Below are 14,504 nucleotides of genomic sequence, written 5' to 3' on the forward strand. Positions count from 1 at the left end.
TCACCGGGATAGATGAAAGAGAAACCTCAACACAACCAAACCAAAACAGCACAGCCCAGTGCCAGAAGATTAAACATTTAAAATCTAATACTGAAGACAAATAAATAGATGAATATGTGGTTAGCTATATACTGTGAACATCTAATTTGTTTTTTAGGAATGACTTATAATATATCAGTTTATGTATGACTATAATAAGTTATAATAATGTTCATGTCTGGAAATAAATGGAGAAATATTGTTAAAATACTAATGTTTATTATAGAAATGTGGGGTAATAAATTCCATAAATTCTTTATTTAAGTTTAATACTCTTCTTAACTCCAGCTCGGATTCCAGATAACTCTCCGGAATATCGGACCTCTTCCTTACGGACCTCACGCACCTGAAACACACAACATAGATTTAAAAATAAAAATCAAATAGTCAGAATGGAGAATAGAATTAACAAAAAAAATGTCACTAGACCAAAATAACAAATTAGTTTGCAGAAATACTATGGTAGGAGTTATAAAATGGTATTGCAGGTCAGCAGATTACACATTTTTCCTAATATTGGTTCTGAAGGGCACCACGATTTAACTTTAAATAATAAAAATACAATTAAAGTGCAGACTTTCAGCTTTAATTCAAGGGGTTGTATGTAAAAAATATTGTATGAATTGCAAACATTTTATACACAGTTCCCTATTTTCAGGGGTTCAAATCTAATCTGACAAATAACCATACTCTTAAATGTTCATTTTTAATACTTTGACGACTAGGACTGTCTGAAATCTAGTACCCATGTACATTACATAGGGCCTTATTCTAGTTCACTCTGACAAAATACTTCTTAGATGGACAAAACCATGTGCACTGCAGGGGGGCAGATGTTACTTGTGCAGAGTGAATTAAATTTGGGTGGGGTTTTACTTCAAAGTGTGATCTATATTGCAGTGTAAAAATAAAGATGGTGGAGAACCTGACAGTATCCCAAACTTCCTCCAGACAAGGCTGCAATCATTGGGAGTCACCAGTAGCCAGGAAGTATTTGAAGAGAAATAGGAAACACTGGACCGTTTAAGACCTTAAAAGTGGTCCCAACAAAGCAGTACAAAACCATAAATGATATGGATGGACACTAATTACATCACAAGCGTGAATACAGTATCTCCAGATCACAAAGAAATCAATTAAACTCTGCTGAGATCAAAAACTTGCTGTGAAGGAGCAGTGAGCATATGGACTTTGTTTCTAATCATCTAACCAAATAATGTTGTGAGAACATTAATTCAAGCTTTTACCATAAAAATACAACTCTGCAAAAATCTCTTTATTCAGTTGTGAAAGAACTGTTGGTGCAAAATAACCCATATACTGTATGCTTACTACTAATCCAGTTGTGAGAGAACTGTTGCTTTAAATTAACCCATGCCGCATATTAGATATCTTGCTTCTTTGCTGCTTGCTTACCAATTGGAATACAGCTGTTCAATAATATCAGGATTTCTATGGTCAGAAATTGCTAATAATTTTTTTCACTGTGGCAACAAAAGATAGAAACAGATATAGGGGGATATTCAATCTTTAGGTCACGGCAGGCGAGCTTGCTCGCCTGCCGTGACCCAGTCCCGTTCTCGGTCAGCTCGACCGAGAACACGCAGGCGGGATTCAATGTCCCGCCTGCAGCGGAATGAGAAGGGGGCGTGGCCACGAGTTGCGGCCGGGAAGTGACGAGATGCAGCCGGCATCTCGTCACTTCCCGGCTGTTCTCGGCAGAACGAGCCCGACAGCTAGAGATGTCGGGCTCGTTCTGCCAGGAAACCCTGTTCAATGCTGTCGGGGAAGACAGCATTGAATAGGGCCCGTCGAGCATCTCCCCCACGGGAGATGCTCGACGGAGATTGAATATCCCCCATAGTGTGGTGCGCCTGGTAACCATCTCCTTTGTGTCTAAACGCTTATGAGAACAGATTAATTTCTGATTCTCCACCCATTTTGGAAATTAGCCATTTTCTTTCCATGTCACATGTTCAATTGCCTCCGTGAATTTTATTCGGTTTGCTTGCTTAAATAAATGGTATTACACCATCTACTACTCTCTGATTTTTTTGGGTATCGATCGTATGAGGGACATCCATTGAATCAGAGGGACCCCTGGTTGTTTCTGGTATATGAGAGTCATCCTTGGGAGAAGAGGAACGTAAGGTGCTTTTTGATTGTGCACTGATTTGCCATATTGGAGAAGAGGATCTTTTCTCTACTGTTAGGAACGTAATATTCCTTTAATCAGGCGCCAACGGAGGGAGCACTTCATCTTTCGTTGATTTTTTCACTGTATTTTAATTATATTAGAAATTTTAATATTGTTCACCGGCCGGTTTAAAATTATATTACTGTAATTGTTTTATTGTTTAATAAACAGATTTCTATAATCTCAAAACAGCGCAGTCCATATATTTTTTCTTTTTTTTTGTGTTTTATATTAAAGACTGAGTATCCCTTTTGAGACTGCAGCAGGTTGAGATTATCAACAGACCTATTCTCAGTGAATCCCCCTGATATTCTAATTGCAGAATATTTAGTGTTCATTCTAGCACCCACCATCTTTGAAAACCCATGCAGTTCTTCTTCCCTGCCTGTTGTGTCACTGTCTGCGGTGGTGTTTCTAGCACAAGTCTGGTTTGTATATCATTGCTGATATACAGACCACACTGTGCTAGAAGCACTACAGCAGACAGTGACACCCCAGGCAGGGAAGAGGAACTGCATGGGTTTTCACAGATGGCGGGTGCTAGAATGAACACTAATATTCCACTTCTATGCCTTTAAAAAGAATAATAATAAATCATGGGTTGCTTGCACAGTATGTTTAGACCTTGGGTCGTTGTCCATTTGTACTGTGAAGCACCATCCAATCAACTTTGCAGAGTTTGACTGAATTTAGGCACACAGTATCACTATACACTTCAGAATTAATCAAACTGCTTCTGACTGATCATTAAACACTGGAAACCCAGTGCTTTTGGAAGCCACACAGAAAAATGTATTCACATTTTCTCCATTGCATTTTAAAGATGTGGTATTTGGGATGCCAATCCTGGGATCGGCAGGATCCAGTGATTTTTGCCCCAAAACACAGGAATTTGAATCCTGGGATTGGAGCTTTGAATCCCAGTATTCATGGGATTAGATTTTGCATTTGTGCCAGTCAGTGCTGAGCATCAGTAACAAACTTGGCCCAGATGCTGTCTGGATGGGCAGGGGTGTAACTGGTGACTATGGTGCTTAGACGGCATCCATGGACACACAGACAGCACCAGCATCATTTTAAAATGTAGCGCTGTTCACCAGCCAATTGGAACTGGCTGCAGCAGTGGCTCCTAATTAGCTGCTGGACAGCTAGCTCCGATTGGCTGTCCGCCAGGGCTGCATTCAAAATACCACTGGTGCTATATTATCTTTATGGCTGTCCGCTCCTGGCATGTCTGCTTAGAGACTGCCATTTCTCCAGCGCAGCGAGGTTTAGAAACAGTGAAAGGATGTCACTGCACGCTGTGATACTGATAAGTAGCCCCATGATCTGCAATATGCTGACTGCAGAGCGCAGGGGATTGTCCATCTAGTTAGGAATAATTCAGATGGTGCCAGGTGAGAAAGGTCACAGGGGTTGCTGGGGGAGGGGATCAGTTCCCTTACACCCTCCCACACTATTCTTTATGCTCACCCTCACTGTTCCCTATGCCGGCTATCGCTCACTGCTCCTTTCACACAGCCACTTCTGCTGCTCCCTACGCCTTTCCTCTCCACTCCCCATACCCAACTTTTTCTACTCCCAACAGCAATCACTACTCCGGGATTGATAATTTTTCAATTCTGGATCCCAGGATTGGAAAATTGACCATGATTTCCATCCCTATGTGGTACAGTATACTTTGGATCATGAGCCAGTCTAAGTATTTTGTAGATTTTTTCTTCTGGTCATTCTGGCATAGGTTGATCTTGGTTTCATATGTCAAAAAAAAAACACAGTTCTAGAACTGGGCTGGCTTTTTATATAGATTTAATTCAGTCTAATCTGGCATTTGTATCTAAGGTTTATAAATACATTCTCCAAATGTGGCCACTCCTTAAGGTTCCTGCTATCTCTGATAGATTGTTTTGCTGCCTAGTGATGGTCAGTTTCCCTTGTATTGAGAACTTTATGTATGGACCTAACTGCATATAATAATTATTTTACACAGCATATTCACATGTAGATATTCTGGATAACAATACTGTAGTAGGAAGCTAAGAGATTTCTTTTGTGCAGAGGTTTCCAGCAGTTGACAAGATCTCAGAGTAAGCAAAGATTTAATTATACTGTAGTATTAGATATCTATAATAGATCATGCTTTTCAGAGATTTAAGTAGAGATCATGGTAAAATATGCACATAATTGTCAGACACATAAATGACACATACTTGGCCTTTTCTACGTATCTTGGCACGTCTGTACTTTTCTCTGTGCTTAACTCTAGGGTTACGGTCAATCTTCTTTCTTTTTGGAGTAAGACCTTTATTTTTTGCAATCTGAAATGGGAATGAAAAGAAGATTATTAGCACAACTTCAATATGATAAACAGAGGGAGGTACCCAAAGCGAGCTGACAGGTCCCGAGTCGGGTGTATATTTTGTTGAAACCGTGTCTAGGACTAGGACACAGCAGGAGACTCTGCTGATATGCAATGCTTGTAAATCTTTGAAGCACAAACGAACTTGACAAAAAAAAAAGCCAAGCCACTGCATAGTAGTGTTTCTATTTGAAAATTCAGAGACTCAGTCACATTATATATATATATTCATTCCTTTTAGGCGGCACTCTGATGTCTTATCTTTTAGAAGAATTTAAGACCACACAGGTTTCGTCATCAGGAGAATAAATCTCGAAAGATCTTGATGATGAAACCTGTGTGGTCTTAAATTCTTCTAAAAGACATCAGAGTGCCGCCTAAAAGGAATATATGTATGCCACCCCTGATCTGGAGTTGAGCTGAGGAGGGCACCTGGTGCACCCTACACCTATGCAAGCAAAGGAGTGCCGGTATATATATATATATATATATATATATATATATATATATATATATATATATATATATATATATATATATATATATATATATATATATATACACATCCAGGGTCAGGATGAAACAAATATCTAAAATATACAGAAAAGAGAGGTGCGCCTCATAGTGCAGGTAAAAGACTTTTTTTAATGATACATATAAAATGAATCCAGGTATGTACAGACAATTGCTCGTACCATATATAAAATCACTGTGGGCCGATTACCACATGATATAAACAATACCCAAGGCAAAGCAGCTCCTCTCACGCCAAGGACGTCTTCAGGACAGGGAGTAGGTGCAGACGCTGGATTGCGCCGCAGGAACCAACCGCACAAGCCGACGGAAAGGCAGGTAAGCCGGAGAGATGCCACGGCATAGACAAGACGGGTGTGACAAGCCACGCCCTAACGCGTTTCGTCAGAGACTTCGACAGAGGGCGTCCAGAAACAATTGTCTGTACATACCTGGATTCATTTTATATGTATCATTAAAAAAAGTCTTTCACCTGCACTATGAGGCGCACCTCTCATTTCTGTATATTTTAGACCATTAGGTCGACAGACCATTAGGTCGACAGACCATTAGGTCGACAGACCATTAGGTCGACATGTTTTTAGGTCAACACTGCCATTAGGTCGACAGTGTCTATGTCGACAGTCAAAAGGTCGACATGGGTTTTTTCACTGTTTTTTGGCCGAAATGTCGACACAGTCAACATGGACACAGTTTGAAGTGTACCGCAGCCCCTCGCTTCGCTCGCAATGCTTCGGGCACGGTGCCTCGCTGCGCTCGGCACACTATTTTATTCTCCCACCACGCCCTAGTGGATAGTAGGGCATGAAATACCGCCTGTCGGCACATGTCGGCTCAAAAAACAGTGAAAGAACCCATGTCGACCTTTTGACTGTCGACAGACACTGTCGACCTAATGGCAATGTCGACCTAATGGCAATGTCGACCTAATGGCAATGTCGACCTAATGAGCTGTCGACCTAATGAGCTGTCGACCTAATGAGCTGTCGACCTAATGAGCTGTCGACCTAATGAGCTGTCGACCTAATGAGCTGTCGACCTAATGAGCTGTCGACCTAATGAGCTGTCGACCTAATGAGCTGTCGACCTAAAACCATGTCGACCTATTGAGCTGTCGAACTAATGGTGTCTATGTAATGGCTGTCGATGTAAGTGCTGTCTAACAATAGTCCGGATACCCCTGGAACAGGTCAAATTAGGCCTAAGAGGAGGAGACCTCACTACTAAAGAAGGAAAGCAAGTGGATCTTTCTATTGGGGTCCATGACACCAGGAGGCCTAAATGATGACATTAACTATGCAGCCTTCCTACAATAAGGATCCTATATGAACTTTTTAGAATAACAAACAGATTAGAACCTTAGGACCGGCAAGCCAAAAATCCCCCTGCAACAATGATTCTATATGAACCTATCCTAATCACAAATATTTTAGCACTTTAGGACCAGCACTCAATTTTCTTGTCTATAGTTCACTTATCACTTTGTTAATTATGTTTGGAGAACTCTCCCCTTTTTTTCCCCAGTTATCACACCTTACGGAATACACGCACAGCTGACAGTGTCAAAGGTTGATACTATCTCATAATAAGGCACAGCTTTGAAATTCACAATTCAATAACTTAGCTCCAACAATTGGACCTACACTACACTAAGTGACTCACCAATTCTCTACCCACCTCGTCATTAACACATTTTTAGTTTACAGTACACATTGTACACTATCAATGCATCACTAATTCACCATTAGACACCTAGGTATTTGTTCTCTCACAAATGGCACTGTGAAGGTTAGTATAAGTGTACCTGGCAAGAGGACATAATTAATTAAATTAAGTTGATAACATGTCACTCCAATCACAATCTTCACAACTCTCCAAACCTGATATTCCACAAACACCCCCATGGGAGGGGGAATCAAAGCATACCAATAATAAGATATCAAACCAGAAAAGAGAATATCACGAATGCAGTTTCCCCTGCCAAAATGAGAATAAGCCTCAGCAATCCACCGAATTTGAAACAATGTGACTTATCTCCACCAACCCATAACACTGTTGTTAGTTGATTACCCACATCATGGGATGACACAACACTGTTACGTACCATGATAATTAATCACATACGATAACAACAAAAAATAAGTAGAACATAGACATGTTGACCATCATACCCAGATCAATTAAATGAATTGTGCTAAATATGCAAGATAGATAATAGCCTGAATTCCGATGGCAAAAAGCTTGAAATAAATTAGGAACCACAAATCCTACTGTATTCACGTGGAGATTAGAAGCCAGTTCATATTGTGTAGCCCGTTCGGTAGCTAAACTGCTAATTTAGACAATTTCCCCCAGATAGTAAAAAACAGCAATATGTGGAGATTAGGAGACAGCTCATATGGTGTAGCTCGTTCGGAAGTTAAACTGTTAATTTGGACAAATTCCCCCAAATAGTAAAAAAACAGTAATATGTAATCTACTTAGGGACATACAAATATGACAGTAACAACACAAATGTCACTGACAAAACGGATAGAGACTTAAGGCTAGCCTTAAAGACGATAACAACACAGCAAGGAGCACATAGGCTCTACTCATGTCAATCTATCACCTCAACCAATGGCCAAATGATTAGCAAAGAGGATAAGAAGAATGAGAAAGATGGCGGACAGAGGAAGCCAATAGGCGAAACGCGTATCCAGCCACTGCCAACATGCTCCAGCCCCAGCCACTGCCAGCAAACTAGTGCCCCGGGACGGTAGAGGAGATACACACAGCCGCCGCACCTAGACCGACAGCTGCCGTATCCAGACCTGCTAGCTCCGGCCAGGCTAACACTCGCGGCTCTTGCAAGGTGACACCCGCCGCAGCCTATTAAAAGCATGCGAGCGGTCTCCCATTGACCACCTTACACGGCTAGAGCATACGGCTTCAGGAAGGTAACCCAAGCTGCAAGCCCACACAGGGTGCCAGCGGTGGGGGTGTGTTTCTCTCTAACTGTGCATATATGTTTGGCTAAATGATACAAGATCACCAATAAGAACATAATGCATATTTCTGGTCTATGACATCAGGTCCTGTTAAGAAGGAGACACTAAGCTTCTTGATCTATCCAGCATTAGAAAAATAAGGATAATTGAGTGGTCTGCACTGTCAGGTCTTACAAAGCATGAGAAGTTAACCTCCTGATTATGATATGATAAGCACCTGCTGATATATTGTATTATTATTTGCCCTAGTAACATTGTGATAATATTTTGTCCAATTAACAGTGCACAGAGATTACCTTTTGTTATTGTCAGCTGTGTGCAGGGACTAAGGCAAAGAAATGATGTGAAAAGCACCTGCTGATATAATGTATCACCATTTGCCCTACTAACATTGTGATACAATTGTGTCCAATTAATAGTGCACAGAGAGCAACTTGTGTATTGTCAGCTGTGCGTAGAGATTAAGGCAAAGAAATCCCATTTATGTTTACTGTGATATTACCGTGTAAATAATAGATGTGATCCCACGTGCAAAGGATTTATACAACTATGGTATGATAGCCAACTTTTAGAACAAAAGTTGGCCACAACAAATTGGTCAGGACAGCCTACATCTGACGACAGATATATGATGCAGGGTACACACTGTGCAATTTGTAGAAGAGTGGATACACACTGAGTGATTTATATGAAATGAGAGATCGGTGAATAACAGAATCATCTTTATTTAACATCATGAAATAATACAGTGTTCCGCTACAAGAAATACCGTGGGTTGTATTGTGACATTACTGCATGTGTAAAGGTGAATACGGTCAGAACAGCAGCCCCTCACCAGTATTCCTCTCCTCTTTTTCTATCTATGATCTAACTTCTCATTCAGGGGCAGATTTATTAAGCTTGAAGAAGAGATAAACTGGAGATAAAGCATGGAAAAGGTAAAAGGAGATAACACAGCAGCCAATCAATTCCCAACTGTCTTTTTCAAACACAGCTGATTGGCTGGTGCTTTATCTCCTTTTACCTTTTCTCCGCTTTATCTCCAGTTTATCTCTTCTCCAAGCTTAATAAATCTGCCCCTCATTGTCAGCAATAAGCCCTGATGAGATGGGACTCTCTCATCACTGATTCAATGCTTAAAGCAGATCCCTGAAAGCAGAAGTCCCACTATCGGGCGAACTGACAATCTGCCACTGTGACGCACTCTCTTCTAACACTCATCCACCCAGCCCACAGTGTCTCCCTGCAATACTGAAAAGCATCAGGGTGACCTATCAAGCTGGTTTGGAAAGCAGAAGTGACCTGTACCATAGCTCCCATACACAACCAACCTGGTACTCTCATTTAACACCAAATTCCGATTGGTTACCTTAATACCCAATTTGGGCCAAAATCCAACAGCACCATCAAGGGGCCAGCCCATTAACCAGAGAGGAGACTCCTGGGGAAGAGCTGGTATGGTAACACAGGGAGATGTTTGAACAGTAGATACACAGGAGCCACCGGTTGTAGGAGCATTTTTCACGTGGGACTATTCTGATCACTGGTATCCACTAGTTTGGGACACAATCATTTATTACATATTGCACTGCTAACCAAAGCAGATATTGGATCATATCTAATGACTGTGTGAGAAAATATTTGGGCCCATCTGGCCAAGCTGAACAATGTTTTTTGCTGAGGCAATTGAAATAGGGCATATGAGCGAACTTATAATAGTGTAAAAATTTTTTACAATTCAGATTGTCATACCTCCAAAAAATCATGTATGTCTATGTTAGTATGTCTTTTTGTCTTGTCTGAGTGTTATGTGTTGTTTAATTGACAGTCAAATTATAAATGAATTAAATGACTGATCTTTAACTAACGAGTGCTCCATATATTTTAGATAAAGAAGTCCATTAAAAGTTATGTTTTAAATCAGGGGTCTTCAACCTTTACGACAGTGTGGGCCACATTAAAAAATTCAATGAAGCCTGAGGGCCACTAATCTATACTGTGGTAATTAGCACAGTCCTTCATAGATAGACATCGCAGCCCCCATAAAGCACAGCCCTTTATAGATAGCACAGCCCCTGCATACATAGTTGGCACAGCTGCCCATACACATAAACCCCATCCCCAATATATAGTCAGCACCAGGACTATTTCTAGACAATTAGGGTCCCAGTGCGAACAGAAAAAAATGCAGCACCCCATACATAATATTATATTGATGAAATTGCACGCGGTGTAGACGTGCTCCCAAAATGGGTGTGGCCTAATTCTAAGGGGCGTGGTCTAATTATAAGAGTGTGAACTAGCAGGAAAACCATTACCTGACATCTCACTTTTGCAACGTGCATGACCAGACATTGGTTACAGCAGGAATAGTTGTTGTCCTTCCACGCTTAAGTTGGCTGGCTAAAGGCCACACAGTGACATATAAACATTAAGGTCCACACGGTAACCTAGCTCGCCTCACAAATCAAGCCCAAACAATGACAGGCTACTTAAATTAATAAAAAGAAAAAAGTTTGGTACCGTGTTAGCCAGTTGATAAGAAAAGTTTTATTGTTTCTCAGTAAGAAAAACAAAATAGCAATCTAGCAAATATGATACCTTTTAATGGCTAACAAAAATAAATGTTGTTAAAATGCAAGCTTTCGAGACTACTTAGGTCTCTTCCTCAGGCATGGTATCAACACGGTTTATCTGTAATGTCCATTACACATTGTGCCACACACCATAATGCCCATTGCACCTTGCACTATAATGCCCCCAATACTCCTGCTTATACATATTATGCCCCCAGCAGTGCCTCTTATAAAATGCCACCAGTAGTGTCCCTCACAAAATGCCACCAGTAGTGTCCCTCACAAAATGCCACCAGTAGTGTCCCTCACAAAGTGCCCCAGTATTGCCCCCCATAGTCAGCACCACATTGCACAGCCTGCCAGCCCTCCCATAGTCAGCACCACACAGCCAGGTAGCCCCCCTCATAGTCAGCACCGCATTGCAGCCCATTCACCCCCCCATGTTCAGCACAACATTGCAGCCAGCTCACGCCCCCCCCCCCCCCCATACTCAGCACTGCGTTGCAGCCAGCCCCCAGAAGTTAGCACTGCATTTAGCCAGCTTCCCCCTTCCCTAAGAAACCTGCCTGAATCTTCTGCAATGTCACAAGATGCTCCATGTCCCTGGCAGAGGTCTCAGGAAACAACAGCTTCATCAGAGGACTGGCGGCGGCTGTCACTGCGCTCTGAAAGGGCGCAGGGGGGGGGGGGGGGGGACAGGTGCGCTGTATCAGGAAATACACAATGCGCATGTCCGCGCACAGTCCCGACCACCCCAGCCACTGCACATCCACCTCTGCCGCATCCGACATGCAAAGGGGACTAGCGCGGAAGGTTTTTTTTTTTTTTACACAGCAATGAGAGGCGGCAGGTGGAGGGCCACTCAAAACAACTCAGTGGGCCACTTGTGGCCCGCGGGCCATGGGTTGAAGACCCCTGTTTTAAATGATTTAATAAACCATTTAATCGAATACAAAAAAGAGTGCGCCCAAAAAAGGCACATTTGTCTTTTCGTTTGCCTCTTGCAAACAAACCCCCTCTCCTCACTTCTCCCCACCACTCGAGCCTCCCTTATGACATTTTAATCTCCAAATTCCTACACCCCATATCACAACGCCCACACGTTTCATTGAAAGCACTATCTAAATGAATACCTTATCTACATCTTGCACGATGGACCACATCGGGTAGGTCTAAATTAGGCGATATTTTGGAAGGTCAGCATGCACTCCGCTTTTCTGACCTCCAGCAAAAAATTTCCATTCCTAATTCTGAAATCCTACATTATCAAATTTTTGCCACTGGTTGTATACCATCCCTACCCACAATAGGCTGTAACACCCTAGCCCCAAAAGTCTACACTAGCCTCAATCTAGCAAACTCCAGAGGGGACATTACATTTTGGTTCAAGACATTGCTAGACCTCCAAAATACCCCTAAATCGAATGCACAGACAAAGCGGGAAATCCCGACGCCGGAAATCCCGACAAAATCCCGACGCCGGAATCCCGACAAGGGGGGGGGGACGTGGATCGCTCGGGCACACTTATTTATTCTCCCTCCAGGGGTGTCGTGGACACCCCAGGAGGGAGAAAGTGTCGGGATTTTGGCGGTCGGGATTCCGGCGTCGGGATTCTGAACGCCGGGATCCCGACCGCCGGGATTTTAACTGCATCCCCTCTCAAACGATACAACACTAACATGGCAGGAGAACCAGTGATGGCTGGGCGTGCAGTGTCCCCTGCTGATTCGGTGAAAGGGAATTATCGGTAAGTACCAAATTCCTTATTTCACCTACATGCAACAGGGGCCACTGCAATCATTACATGTGGGGTTATATACCCAAGCTTCTGAGTCCGGGCGGGAGAGCCCTGGGGCTCCTGCAACACTGTCCTGCTAAAAAAAGGTTGATGAACTGGCGAAGGTATCAAACCTGTAGAATCGTGCAAATGTGTTTGACCCCGACCAGGTGGCCGCTTTACACACTTGTGTCAAAGACACGCCTCTAGCCATAGCCCAAGAGGTACTTACGGACCTCGTGGAGTGAGCAGACACCCCAGAGGGGGCCTTCTTCTGAGCTTACAAGTAGGCTTCCCTAATTGTACAACAGATCCAACGTGCAAGGGTCTTCTTAGACGCTGGCCAACTCTTTTTGAGTGCATCATACAGCACGAAAAAGCAATCAGACTTCCGAAGATGTTGTGTCTGCCGAACATAGGTCTGTAAGGCCCAGACCACATCCAGCAAAGCTTCCTTACCCTGTAGAACCGGAACCACAATAGGCTGATTTAAGTGGAAAGCCGAAACCACCTTCGGGAGGAAGCTTCTGCTAGTGTGCAGTTCTGCACGATCCCTGTAAAAGGCAAGAAAGGGATACTTACATGAGAGCGCCCCTAATTCAGATATCCTGCGTGCTGAAGCCAATGCAAGCAGCATCACCGTCTTCCAAGTCAGTCACTTGAGATCCGTAGAGTTCAGGTGCTCAAACACTTCAGATTTCAGTAAAGCCAAAACCACTGCCAAGTCCCAAGGCTCAGTTGAGGCAGTAAACGGTGGTTGCAGACGAAGTACACCTTTCAAAAAGGTATGGACTTCTGGAATCAATGCTAACCTGCGGTGAAAGAAAACGGAAAGGGCTGAAATCTGGACATTAAGAGAGGCCAGCTTCAACCCCGCCAAGAGACCAGACTGCAGGAATTCTAGGAGGCGAGCCAGAAAAAAAAAATAAAAAAAAAATCGCCTTAGGTGCCTTCCTGGCTTCACACCAGCGGATGTATGCTTTCCAGAGGCGATGGTAGTGGGAAGCGGTCACATCCTTCCTCACCTTGATCATTGTAGATATGACCGCCCGGCCCGCCCCAGGTATACCTCTACTCTTTAAAAGTTTGGCCTCAAACGCCATGCCGTCAAACGAAGACGAGGCAAGTCGGGGTAAACGAATGGACCTTGCCATAGCAGATCTTCTCGCAGCGGGAGTCGCCAAGGGTTGTCCGCGAGCAGGTCCCTGAGATCGGAGTACCAAGGCCGGCGAGGCCAATCCAGGGCAATCAGAATGGGTTCCGTTGCCTCCTTTTTTATCCGTTTGAGTACTTTTTGTAGTAACGGAATAGGTGGGAACAGGTAGACCAGGTGGTAGTCCTAAAGGATGGACAGGGCATCCACCGCAAACGCTGCAGGGTCCTGAGCTCTGGCACAGTACTGTGGAAGCTTGTGATTCAGCCTGGATGCCATGAGATCGATTTGTGGCATCCCCCATCAACTGACCAGCTGTTGAAAAATGTCCGGGTGAAGGCCCTGCCTGCTGAGGTAATCCACCTCCCAATTTTCCACACCGGGAATAAAGACGGCGGAAAAACTGAGGGCATACGCTTCCGCCCAATTTAGAATTGGGCGAACCTCCCTCATGGCTGTCCTGCTCCTGGTGCCCCCCCTGTCGATTTATGTAGGATACAGCGGTGATGTTGTCCGACTGTATCCTTACCGCCTTGCCAATCAGAAGTGCATGAGCCTGAGTCAGGGCAAATCTGATCGCCCGCAATTCCAGTATGTTTATCGGCAACCTGGCCTCTTGACTGGTCCAAAGACCCTAGAAGGTGTATCCAAGAGTTACCGCACCCCAACCCGAAAGCTTGCACCCGTAGTTACCATTTTCCACACTTGGGTCTGGAAAGTGAGGCCCCGAGTGAGGTTGTACGTGTCGAGTCACCACTGAAGGGAGAGTTGCTTCCCTGGAAAGTACAATGGTCTTGTGAATGTGAAGATGGAACCCTGACCATTGTGCCAGGAGATTGCCCTGAAAGGTTCTGGAATTAAATCTTCCATAAGGCAGG

General features: G+C 43.5%; 1 protein-coding gene across 3 annotated transcripts in view; it reads right to left on the reverse strand.

Moving 5' to 3' along the window:
* Window positions 1-238: 238 nt before the first annotated feature.
* Window positions 239-14,504, reverse strand: part of UTP3 (UTP3 small subunit processome component) — a 101,201-nt gene continuing 86,935 nt past the window's right edge. For all 3 annotated transcript variants that reach the window (XM_083162767.1, XM_083162766.1, XM_083162768.1), the window contains 2 exons: window positions 4,447-4,554; window positions 239-385 (listed from right to left, as the gene is read on the reverse strand). In XM_083162767.1, the coding sequence (XP_083018893.1) occupies window positions 296-385; window positions 4,447-4,554 (198 nt within the window). In that variant the 3' untranslated portion in view covers window positions 239-295. The remainder of the gene's footprint in view (window positions 386-4,446; window positions 4,555-14,504) is intronic.

The sequence above is a fragment of the Crinia signifera genome, chromosome 19 (genome assembly GCF_055691185.1).
Source record: "Crinia signifera chromosome 19, ASM5569118v1, whole genome shotgun sequence".
Taxonomy (NCBI): domain Eukaryota; kingdom Metazoa; phylum Chordata; class Amphibia; order Anura; family Myobatrachidae; genus Crinia; species Crinia signifera.